Here is a 12,653-nt window from a genome sequence, read left to right on the forward strand (position 1 = left end):
AAGGTGAAAGCTGAAGTGCGGAAAAATGTATATTCCATATCGAGTTAGTGGGACTTTCTCTCCCTCTAGTGGAGTAGCATAGTATACACAAGTCACCATGGCAACAGTCTGGGCCGTGCGTCCTTTATATAGTCGATCTATTTCTCTTGCCATACATTATCTCAAAACTAAAAAAGAAAAATTCGACATTTTTAAAGGCAAATCAGTGTATTGTATACGTGAAATAACCAGCACCAACTATATAATGTTCATTGAGAAGGAAAAGTGCATTGAGCTGCACTTTGCGTCTTGACCAGTAGGCGGCGGCCGCAGCACGACGACTCGGGCACGTCATCGTGCGGTTCGAAGGTCACGCTGTGTTTACGTCACGACCACGCCCACACCCACTTGTCGCCGCGTGTTTGGGTTTTCGGTCCCGACTCTTAAAAACGACATTGAATATTTCCTATTGTTAGCATCGTTTCTCATAAGCGATGAGACGGAGGTCACGTTGTTCCGATCGGAGTTTAATTCCTCAGCGGAACTCCGCGCTGGGGGCGGCGTTGAGTTAGCTCGGTTAGCCCAAGTGGCTAATGTTTTTAGCTTGACCGCAGACCGCGAACGGAGTCGTGGAGTTACGACGTCGGATCACAGTCCGATGGATCTGTTCGAGGCAGGGAAAGTGGTGAAAATATGTGCTCCGATGGTCCGATATTCCAAGTAAGATTCACTATTCATTATGCCTGTTTGGGCGACTTGGTGTGTTTAGGTTGTGAGATCCAGAGATGGACTGACGTCACAACAATAGACAAAAGTAATAACAGGAAAACGAATCAAAAATGTAAACGTGCAATACACCTAAAACCCCCCAAAAAAAAAATCAATAAACAAAGTTGCATTTTGTCTTATGTTGACATGTCTGACAGACTCTACTGCTGTTCTGTCTTGACCGGAACCAGGAGAGATGCGCGGGTTGTGCGTCGGTTACAAAGGCTCTGTTCACTGCGAGGGGAACGTGTCCAGCAACGTTTTGAGTGTCGTTGCCTCTCTCTCTTCAAGGCTGGCCTTCAGGTCCTTGGTGAGGAAGTACGACTGCGATCTGTGCTTCACTCCCATGATCGTGGCCGCTGACTTCATGCGCTCTGTCAAAGCCAGAGACAGTGAATTCACGACCAGCGAATGTGGGTGACTATGTCCGTGCGAAGATCACTTCGCACAGAGACACCAGTGTGCTTTTGTTATTGGGCCCTATTTTTCCACATACATTATGAATATTACAGCACATTGTTCTTCTCTGGTTCTTCTATTTGATAGGACATTTCCAACGGCATTGACTCTCGTTAATTTTTCCTCCCTGCTCTCAGATGACCGGCCCCTTATCGTGCAGTTTGCTGCCAGTGACGCCCAGACTCTGGCCGATGCAGCCTGTGTGGTGGCACCTTTCTCCGATGGCGTCGACCTCAACTGCGGCTGCCCCCAGAGGTACTAGGGCCGTTGGGTCCCGAATCCTTTTGACCCAAAGTCAGCCTCTTTTGGTTCCTTATGTTGGATAGAGCTAGTGGCATTTATTGTTGCACCACCTAATAGATCTTCTCAAACTGTCCAGAGTGAGAATTGTAAGAGGTTAAGAAATCCACCGCAAATGGGTTAAGTCAACGATGGCGTACTGACCCAGCGATGTCAAGGCAGCCGACAAGCAGGCAATAGAGCCAGAGTTCCACAGCATTCCAAATAAAGCAGCTGCTCTTAACTGACATCCGGTTTGTTCTGTCAGATATTATCAGGCTAAATGTTCACATCTACTAACAAGTTACCAGTTATATAATAAAGCTGTTCTAGTCCTTCAGAAAACATTTTATTCCACATGCAATGCTTATCACTTGGCATTACTTTTTGTTTCCTGTGCTCTTCAGTGCTATCCACTTTGTGATTCCGTGGGCCAAAAAAACAATTATTTATCATTTATGCAATGTAATTAGGTATTCTCTCATGCTTTGTTGCCTCTTTCATTTACACAAATTGAACGGAAATTAAAATTTCCTTTCTAAGTCAACAGGGTACCAATGCCACCAATCGGAACACAGTATTCAAGAGTGCACTCAATAGTGGTACTGCATGAAAGAATATAATACACTGAACATGTCGTGACATCATCTGCCATTTTGTATTGTAGTTAAGGAGCGACTGCAAACCAAACAACTCATCCTGTTTGGTTTGAATGTTTCTGGAATGATTTCCTCTTTAGAAATGAATCAGTTTATTGCTTGTATTTTCAGATGGGCTATGTCTGAGGGGTACGGCGCATGCCTTATCAATAAGCCTGAACTGGTCCGAGACATGGTCCGCCAAGTCAGAAACCAAGTGGATAAACCAAGCTATACATCTTCTATCAAGATTAGGTACGAAAATATTTTATTTGTATAGTGTACCTGGAGGATAAAGATTAAGATCCTTTTAATAATCCCCAAAGGGAAATTCCGGTGTTGGAGTAGCAATGACATACGGTACATGACAAAACACATATAATTAACTAAAAACACACGTTTTTTAATCAGTTACTATATACATATATAGTAACTATATATATAAAGATACACACATATACATACAGTATGTGTAAATCCATATACACAAAAAGGACAAAATAATAATAAAAATATAAATAAATAGAATTGAACTTAGTGAAAGGTAAAGCTTAAAAGGTGCTTTCAGTGATTTCCTGCAGAATACAATTCGCAAATTAATTTCTTGTCTTAGTGGCTTGCTGTCGAAAACATTCTCCATCTCTTGCAGGATTCACAAGGACCTGAGGCGGACCGTAGACCTGTGCCAGAAAGCCGAGGCGGCGGGCGTGTCCTGGATCACGGTGCACGGGCGCACGGCGGACGAACGCCATCAGCCCGTGCATTACGACGGCATAAAGACGATCAAAGACAGCGTTTCGGTGCCCGTCGTCGCCAACGGGGACGTCAAGTACCTCCGCGACGTGGAGACCAGTCACCAGCTCACTGGCATAGATGGTATTTCTCAAAACATTTTCTATTGGTTCAACTAAAGATTGTATTATTGGACATGTTTTTACGCACACATTGTCTTTTAAATATTCCGATTCTTCTCTGTGTTTTTCCTTTCTGCACGGTTTGATGCGGAGGCGTGATGGCCGCTCGGGGCTTGCTGGCTAACCCGGCCATGTTTGCCGGCTATGAAGACACGCCGCTGGAGTGCGTGTGGGACTGGGTGGACATGGCACTCAAGCAAGGCACTCCCTTCACGTGCTTCCACCACCACCTGATGTACATGCTGGAGAGGGTGAGCTCCCAGCCCGAGAGAAAAGTCTTTAACTCCCTGTCGAGCACCTCGGCCGTCGTCGACTACCTCTACGACACATACGGGCCGGTCCAAAATCTGGAAGTTTCAATGTAAAAAGAAGTGCGATATTTATGTGCTTTTTTTTTTTTTTTTTTTTTTTTTTAATGGAATGTTTTTTGCTAAATAAAAATCTGAAAATCATCTTGCATCATTTTTGTCCAATGTTGTGAACCTGGCTGTCGTCACATTTTTCTGAGTCGTCTTTCTTTACACTTGGGCACCCCACGGATTGCCCTAAAAAGATCTGCTGGAGCGACCAAAGTTGGCAGACGGTTGGAAGTCTTAGCAGCCAAAATTTGACCAAGTAAGCATCATTACATTATTAAAGCCATCAACTCGTTTTTCTGGCCAATCAGATTGAGTGAAACATTTCAGCGAGAGTCACGGAAGGAAGATGTGAAACATTCACAAAACATTGACACTGAATGTGTCCCGCAGCCCAGCTTGGCAGTGCGCGGTTCTAACGTTTCCCCAGCTGGAAACCTCCCCCAAGAGCCGCGCGGTCCGGCTCCCGCTCATTCCTTCACCCGAGCGTCTGAGAACAGCCCTCGCCGCGGCCAGGACGTCCCGGTGGTTTGGCAGGCGAGGAGTGCACAATCTGTGCTGTGACATCATAGCATTGTGATGATAGTGTGACATCGGGACACAGGCACACAAGATAGCCAGACAGAAACGCACGCAGTCAATGGCATCACGCCTCAGACTCAGACTACCGTCTCTTTCCATCCGCCTCGTCATTGCCCTTGAAGAAGCACAATCTGTCTATTCAGTCTATTCATGTTATTACATTTTTACATTTACATTTAGTCATTTGGCAGACGCTTTTATCCAAAGCGACTTACAAGGGAGAATAACATTCAGCTACATTGCACATTGCATACATTGCATTGCACATTATCACAGTATGCATACAGTGTAGGAGCTATGACAACGTATTAACAGGTCATTTACATCCGCATAGGGACAGATCCTTTATCTGCATATTTCTGTTCTGTTCCACAGTTTCACACTGCTCCTGTTAAAGACACCAAAAGTGAGCTCCTGTCTCCGGGTGCTTTTCGGTAGTGTTAAGCTTGCTGCATCGCCACATATGTCTGCATAAGTTGAGGGCAGAGGGGTATGTGAATTTGCTAAGTAATTTCGTAATCAATCAATGTATTGTATGTCAAATACGATGTTGCTTTTTTTATTGTTGTTCTTTGGCAGTTTTTAATACACATCTACCATCTTTAGAGTAAAAGCGATGCCAAATAATGCTGCGTTGTATGATGAACAGAACTCTGAAAAAATGGACCTCTTTGCCCAAAACAACGCTAAATGACGGTTCACAGATTTTATTTACTTTTTATTTTATTTTATTTCTTAATCTGTGCTGTCATCATGCTGGTTATACAACACAGAGTATTTTTATGCCATTGCATCTAGGACATTGTTAGTCTGCAAGTGGAGTTCAAGTTCTCAACTTGCAATGCAACTCTTTATTCACTCTTTAATCATCAAGAACTGCTGAAATAACTTTTGTCCTGTGGACGACCTGTAGGATGACAAGAGCACAGTTTATTGTTACACAGAACCGCGACCATTCCCTCTCTTTGGAGAACTGTTTTACCATGTTTTTGTTTATAAATAACTGATCACTACTTCAAGAGGGGGAGAATCACCATGGGTGAGACAAATAAGAACCAAAAAAAAACAAAACAACAACATGTACATGGAAAAACATAAACATCAGGTGGGTAATTTATCAAAAAAACAAGAGTTAACTAAGTCCAGGAAAAATGGAACAGCACTTCGACACGTGGCCTCTTCCTGTCATAGTTATGGCAGTAAATGAGGGAGAAGGGGAGAAGGATGTAACCAGGAGGATGCTGGGGGTGTGTTTAAAGAAGGTGCTGGTGGCGTGCGTGCGTGCGTGCGCATGGGATATGTGTGCATGTGAAGTGTCCACCGGTGAGTGTAAAGGGCTTGTACCAATCGGTTCTGGTGTATAAGGTCTGTTATATATCGTAGCCTCCGAGCAGCAGAAAAGACCCCAAACCACCCCTGAGTCCCGCAGCCGTACAGACACCCCACGACTGCAGAAAAGCCCCGAGCACCCTGCCCTGCAGCCACACCCCCCTAGACCCCCTGGCCCTCAGAGAAAAAGCAAGGCCGCGGAGCAACACCTACGCACAGCCCTTAGGAGCGTAACTCAGTCCCAGAGAGCATGAGGAGAACCTGCACCCCTGAGGCTCACACATACAGACAACCCACCCCCCACGTGCAGGTACAAGACACAGCCGCAGGCACAGAACCCGGGTAATTCACAGCTTCCGATTGGGCAGTTAAGGGAACTGTGATGCTGAAGTTGGCGTTCGAGTCACAGCGCCTGTTTTCATGGTGCATTCAAATTCCTCTGAATTTTCTTTTTCTAAAGCCACAACATATAAAACCATGTCCAGATCTGCACGGCTGTCAAACCAGGACTAGATTATAATAAAAAGTATGTGTGTGTGTGTGTGTCTGTGTGTGCGCACGCACATATATATATATATATATATATATATATATATATATGCAGAATATATGTAATGTATGTATATACATATACATTCGGTATATATACATACATTCAGTATATATACTGTACATGTTTTTAATGTTTTCTTTAATTACATATTCATTTTTAACCTGTGCTGTCAGCATGCTTGGCAGTATTTGTATGTCATTGAATCTCGGACAGAGTTAGTGTGCAAGTGGAGTTCCAACTTCACAACCTTCAGTGCAACTCTTTATGAACTCTTTAATCAAGAAGCGCTGCAATAACTGTGTCTTGTGGGCGACCTGTGGGATGACATCCGCATTTTTATTTTTTATTTTTTAATTTTACGATCTGTCTAAAACAAAGGGCATAAGGTGACGTTCGTAGCGGAATTTCCTGTGTTTCTGGGGGTCGTCGGTTCGGACCCGAGTCTAACGAACTAACTGACGTCATAGGCGTTCAAGCGTTCTTAGCAGGGTTTTTTTTTTTTTTTTTTTTGTCACATGAAAACGCGACACACTTCGATCTCGGCGACTGTAGTGGTTTCCGTCGATGTTATGTTAGCATGGGTGTTGTTGCCTACAGAACTAACAAGCTTGCCAAAACAAAAACAATTTAGGAAAAAAAAATAAAATAAATAAAAAAAATAACAATCAAATGTCCAGCGCCTTTTAACGGGTTGACAAGTTGGGAGCTTCTGATATCCGAGGTTCGGTGAACGCAGCGTTGCTCAGTGGCGAGGCCGCGAAACCGGAAGCGGATATTCGAGCAGGAAGAGGAAAACAGCGGAAGCCGAAGCGTCACTCCGCCCTGAAGCGCTGTCGCCGTGTTTTTCCAGGTGCGGGCGGTGAAGCCGCGTTGTTTTTGCGTGTTGCTTTCGTGGATGTGCTTTGACTCCAGCTTGACGGCCACACGGACGGGTGATATTTGAGACGGCAGCTGGCGAAACGTGCCTCGCCGGACAACTTTTCGGATGTGAAGTGAATTCGTGACGTTTTGAGTTGGCGTTAAGGAAACAGTGACTTTTGGGTGCAGGGGCGCGTCGCCTTTTAAGTTACTTTCCTGTTATAGTTCAAGTCACGTTACTAGTACACGTTACTTTACTGTTAGTTACTCTACTGTTAATCTTACATTCACGTTAAAGGCATTTTCGTGCTGATGTCATTCCTGTTTTAAGTCGCATGACTGTTTTAAGTGGCTGTGTTCTCCCGTGCAATAATGCTATTGGAGGAAAACACTGTTGTCAGCACAGCATGCATGACTTGTGTTTTCAACTAATGTGAGGATAAAACCATATGGTGCATGGGCAGTTTAGGGGTCGAGGATTAACGTAATATTGTCGCTGTAAAAACAAGTGAAGGGGGGAAGCTTATGGCCTCACCAACATAAACATCTAGAGGGTCGTGCATTGGAGTGTGAACGTTGGACAGAAAGAGGCTTAACATGTTACTGTGCCTTCCACCTGGTGTAGCGGTGTATTCCACCTCGTGAATATCCACACGTGAAGCCGTTTACAATACTTGGTTTCTTCAACTTGAATTCTACCTCAAATGAATTAAAATTCTTATAATGTGTGTTTTTTTCTGCAGAAGATCTCGCTGGAGATGACGCTACAGTGGACTGCCGTTGCCCTCTTCCTCTATGTGGAGATTGGCATTCTGCTCATCTTTTGTTTGCCGTTCATATCAGCCAGGAAGTAGGATTGTGTGTGTGTGTGTGTGTGTGTGTGTGTGTGTGTGTGTGTGTGTGTGTGTGTGTGTGTGTGTGTGTGTGTGTGTGTGTGTGTGTGTGTGTGTGTGTGTGTGTGTGTGTCAGTCAGTCACGCACGCGTTGACCGGTTTTCACTTTGTCTAAGCCGTCGTCCTTGGGAGTAGTGCTGGATGATTTTGACAATCAAATATCACAATATGTTTTGGCAAATATCTATATTTATAATTTCTAATTTTTTTTGGAGATTACTTTGGAGCTTTCTTAAGATATTTACACACAATTAATATTTTACAAATAATCAACTAATGTGGATATTATAACCAAACAGATTGATTGACTCATACAACTACAACAGATTGAGAAGTTCAGAAAATGACATTACTTTATTGTAACACAGCCTTAAAGACAACATTTAACTGTATAACTTTTAGGATTCCAAAATCCAAGACAATTTATATTCTCATATCACACTATCAATACTATATCGATGTATTGCCTAACCATACCTTGATGATGAAACTCTGAAAAGAACAAAACGTGGGCATATAGGTGACTAGAAAAATATGACATCAGATTGCTTTGTCGTGTTGTGAGTATTTATTTATGTTTCTGCTTCTCTGTGTGTCTAAAGATGGCAGCGCATCTTCAAGCTGAGCATCTGGAACAGCATGGCAAGGTTCTGGAACAAGGTGTTCCTCACCATGATCATAATTCTTATTGTTCTTTTCCTCGGTAAGCCACAGTTCTCACAGAGTAATCCTAGTTTCCAGGTAGTCTAACCGGTTGGTGGGAATGTTATTTCACAGGTGGGTGGGGTACGTGTTCAGGCCCTTGTTCTGGGGCAGAAGAAAGCCCTAGTTATATGTATTGTATACAGACGGAGGCGTTGGCTTCACCAATTGTCCTCAAATCTGCTTATACTCGACTGAATAAAGTGGCATGAAATACATATATTTTTGCTTAGACTCTGCTTTAAACTGAATACATGAAGGGTTTTCATGTTGACCTAAAATGATTTATATATGATGGCGCAAGATGATGATTTTTAACCAAGATATATAGATAGATAATTTATTCACAGTGGCAGCTCACATCAAAATAGGCAATGACAATAATAAGAAAATTTGATTAAAAACAAATAAGAATAATAATAAGAAGAAGAAGAAGAAGAAGAAGAAGAAGAAGAAAAAAAGAAAGAAAGGAAAGGAACACAATAATCCACAATAAAAAATACCTCAAAATATCCAACTTACATAAACCTAGAAACTAGAAATGGATCAAATTATATCCCTCTCATGCCTCTGCAATAGCAGCCACAAAACAAATACAACACAGGGAGCAATTCCTTTTAGCTGTTGCTGATGTGTTACTCCTCATCCCTTCAGATGCTGTGCGTGAAGTAAGGAAATATTCCGATGCTCAACACGCCAAGGACACCAAGCTACATCCCAACATGTTTGACCACCTGCACATGAAGCTCTTCAGAGCCCAGAGGAACCTCTACATCTCTGGGTTTTCACTCTTCCTCTGGCTGTGAGTCTCTCATCTGACACCGATACACACAGCAACTTATCATTCACCTGAGATTTACTTTAGGGGCTTGAGTCACATGAAACACATTCACAAAGTGGCGCAGACATCTTTAAAACCTCCACAGACATTTTCGTCTGGTACAACTGAGTGATTCTGGGGGAAATTTGCTTTTTTAAAATTTAAAACAGGGTTCATACCAGCTTCTCGAGGTGTATTTCGTCCTCAGAAATGTAACTGCTGGAATTACCTTGAAAATAGCCCCTTTTGTGCTGAAGTAGTTGAAAAAGACTTGGAAAAGGAAGCTTGAAAAGCCCTTGAAAAAAAACATGATTATTGAAAACCTGTGATTTTCCCCCTGATTTTGTTATTCAAATCGCAACATAATACGGGATGCCAGGGAAAATGTTGATTTACTCCACTAGTCCAGCCGATGACAATGAGATTAATAATATCTAATATAAATAAATATACTACTATATATTCTTTATATAATATAAATAATATACACTGTGACTATATAATATTTCTAAGTAATGAAGATCACACTGAAAAATTGATTATATTTGGGGTTTTTTTTGTGCTTTAAAAAAGTACTTGAAAGTCCTTGAATTTCATTTTGCAATGGCAGAATGAGCACTCGTTTCCTTGCAGGGTCATGAGACGAGTGATCACCCTGATCAACCAGCTGGCGACCGTCTCCGGCACCACTGCCGCTCTGCAGACCCAGGCGGAGAGCGCCAACCAGGCTGCCAAGAAGTACATGGAGGACAACGAGCTGCTCAAACAGGTAGGCTGCTAAGGTCTCTTGGATACACCCTCTTGATGCGTCCGGCAACATCAGTAGTGATGCAGAGCTCTGCACCCTGTTCGAGTCAATGTTAGTAACACTCCTCCCTTGATCTGTTTGAGACTCTGAAGGAGGGGACCGCGGACAAGAGCTCCGCAGAGGGGATGGAGCTGCTGAGGAAAGAGGTGGAGACACTGAAAGCAGAGCTCACCAGCGTGGGCGATGGTTAGTATCCACATAGAAGCCACTGGCAGGTCAACGATGCTTCAATGTCACCTTGAGTTTTGTTGAGCGTCCCAATTCGGCTGCAGAGGTGAGGACTAGAGTATGTTTTTGTGACTTTGAATAAAACATTTATTCCTCAAGTATCACAGCAGTACCAAACTGTATTGGTGTAGCTTCTAGATAATTATATAGTAACAATAGTAGTAATAGTAATAATAATAAAAAAAATCAAAATATAATAATAATAATAATAATAGAGACCTAAAGCAAAAGACGTTTCTTACATTTTTTTAAAGAGCACTTATCATCATCATCATCAGGTTTAATTTGCTGGCGTTTCCTCTCCAGCGCTCAATGAGTCCCAGTCAGCGGTCGGGGCCATGAAGAAGCAGAGCGACGACCTCGCCAAGGAGTACGACAACCTGCTGAAGGAGCACCAGGAGCTGCAGGTAACTGGGCACCCTGTCACCAGAGGAGCAGCGTGTCGTCAAGGCCCGTTTCCAATCTCACATTCCACCGCGACCGTTACATACTACGGCAATATGAAGTATGTGGTGCCCATCAAACGATATTACGATTTGTTGTTCAATATCTTAAGCTGGTCAAGATGGTCACTCGAGGTAAAACCGATGAGTAGTTCGGCACGGCTCCTCCAACACGGGGTTTTGAAGCAGAATCGTGTGAATTCCCTGCGTCGGTTCACAGATCAACAAGTCGTTCACCGTCACTTCTCATTCACCTTTTTCGCAGAATGCCAAAGACGACGGAAACAAGAAGGACGACTAGTTCTGTGGGACCCAGCGGAGCTCATCGGAACCCTGGAAGACGAGCATGCCAGCACACACTTGTCTCTTCCACAAAGCATGCAACCAAACCCAGACATCAGTTATCGCAGTTTTTTTAAATTTTTTTTTTATTTTTCAACCGTCGTCAGTGACGGCTCAAGTGCACGGCATTGTTTTTCGACTCCAGATGGACCTGGGTCGAAGTTCCAACATTTCGTTTGATGGAGATTCCTGCCTTGCTCTGGTTGTCCCCCAGTACCGTGTAGGGTTCTGGGCGGTGATTTGAAACAGGAATCAAACTGTGTTCTATTTATCGGCTGTTTTAGATGGGAACAGGTTGGTGGGTTTTCTCTAGAACATGCTGTGGCAAACCGCTGTGAATGTACTTCAATGCAAGAGGTCCGCTGCTACATTATATTTATAGCAGGAACCTGTGGCAATCACGCTGCTCTTATCTAGGTAAATCCACTGTGCCGCGCAAATAACTTAGGGGTTTATTATTTCACAGCAGCATGTATTTTTGTTCAGTTCCACTTTAGTGTGCTTTTTTTTTTTTTATTCATTTTTTATTTTTTGACATGTTAAATTCAGCATTCCCAAAAGAAAATTCTAATTCATTCAAGTTCACCCATAACAACCTTATATCACAGCTGAGATTGGGTCTTGAATTGAATCAGAAAACTCTCCCGAACCAAAAATGTTTTTTAATAGAGAAGACCTTTCGTGGCCTTAAATATGTTCAAGTTCTAAAGAGTCTTAACCGTCAGACCACAAAGCCATAGCTTTAGTTTTAATACTAGGAAGCCAAAGTCTGTCGCTGTTGGAAGAGAATTCATCATTTTGGGGCGAGTTGGAAATGTTGTTCACTAGGTTCGGGTCACTTTTTGGTCATTTAATTGAATGTTCTTAATGATCATTTCCCTTGTCCTTTATCTTTGACGATGCTGAGAGGCTGTTCTACTTGGAGCCTTTTTCAGAAGTGTTCCCTCAGTGTCATGAAATGTGGAAGTCCAGTGAAAAATTGATCTGCGTTAATGGTTTGTGGCATAATTTCAGATATTTACGTTTACACTTTTTGTATTTAAACGATGAAGTTAGTGCTTTGGGTTGTGTGTCTGCAATGTATGTTTTATTGGATGCGCGCGCACACACACACACACACACACACACACACACACACAGTTTTGGATTGTACGTTTTATTTGTATGTTACATTCAAAAGTTTTTGTGTTCTTTTTGTTTTTTGTTTTTTTCCTTTAAATTTTACAAAAATAATCCAAGAGATTTCTGCACATTCTGATTATTTTTAATGCAAGTGAGAAATGCCTGACACTTTGGAGATAACTTCTCTGACCCGGCTGTCGCTCACCTTACCATTCATCAGTGACTGAGAGGAAACCGGTTAACAGAGGACAAATGTAGAGTTTTGTTCCAAAAAAAATGGGTTTCTGATCAGTTTTGTGAGGAAATGAAAAGCTTCAAAAACAACAAAAAGTCCCAAGGTGCACATTGACTTGTGATGACCAGTCGCTAGATTTCTTTTTTTTTTTTTATGGCATGGGAGTGAAATTCCCCACGGAGAATAAACCTGAGAATAGGCCATGATCTATTTTGTTCATGGATTTTGGCAAAAAAAAAAAAAAAAAAAAAAAGTAGTACATGCTCACAGACGTGCAGGCCTACACACAAAGATCCACTGCACCATGCACGGACATACGACACAACATGGGAAAGGAGCGGGAAA

General features: G+C 42.6%; 1 protein-coding gene across 1 annotated transcript; it reads left to right on the forward strand.

Moving 5' to 3' along the window:
* Nucleotide 1: 1 nt before the first annotated feature.
* On the forward strand, nt 2–12,007 carry dus4l (dihydrouridine synthase 4-like). The gene is made up of 13 exons (XM_080006617.1): nt 2–699; nt 1,039–1,160; nt 1,344–1,461; nt 2,256–2,378; nt 2,773–2,999; nt 3,131–3,398; nt 7,443–7,565; nt 8,211–8,311; nt 8,965–9,112; nt 9,764–9,899; nt 10,022–10,124; nt 10,473–10,573; nt 10,875–12,007. The coding sequence occupies exons 1-13, from the start codon at nt 638–640 to the stop codon at nt 10,908–10,910; spliced, it is 1,668 nt and encodes a 555-aa protein (XP_079862743.1). The 5' UTR covers nt 2–637; the 3' UTR covers nt 10,911–12,007.
* The last annotated feature ends 646 nt before the right edge of the window (nt 12,008–12,653 follow it).

This window comes from Zeus faber (genome assembly GCF_960531495.2).
Source record: "Zeus faber genome assembly, chromosome: 9".
In the NCBI taxonomy this organism is placed as follows: Eukaryota; Metazoa; Chordata; class Actinopteri; order Zeiformes; family Zeidae; genus Zeus; species Zeus faber.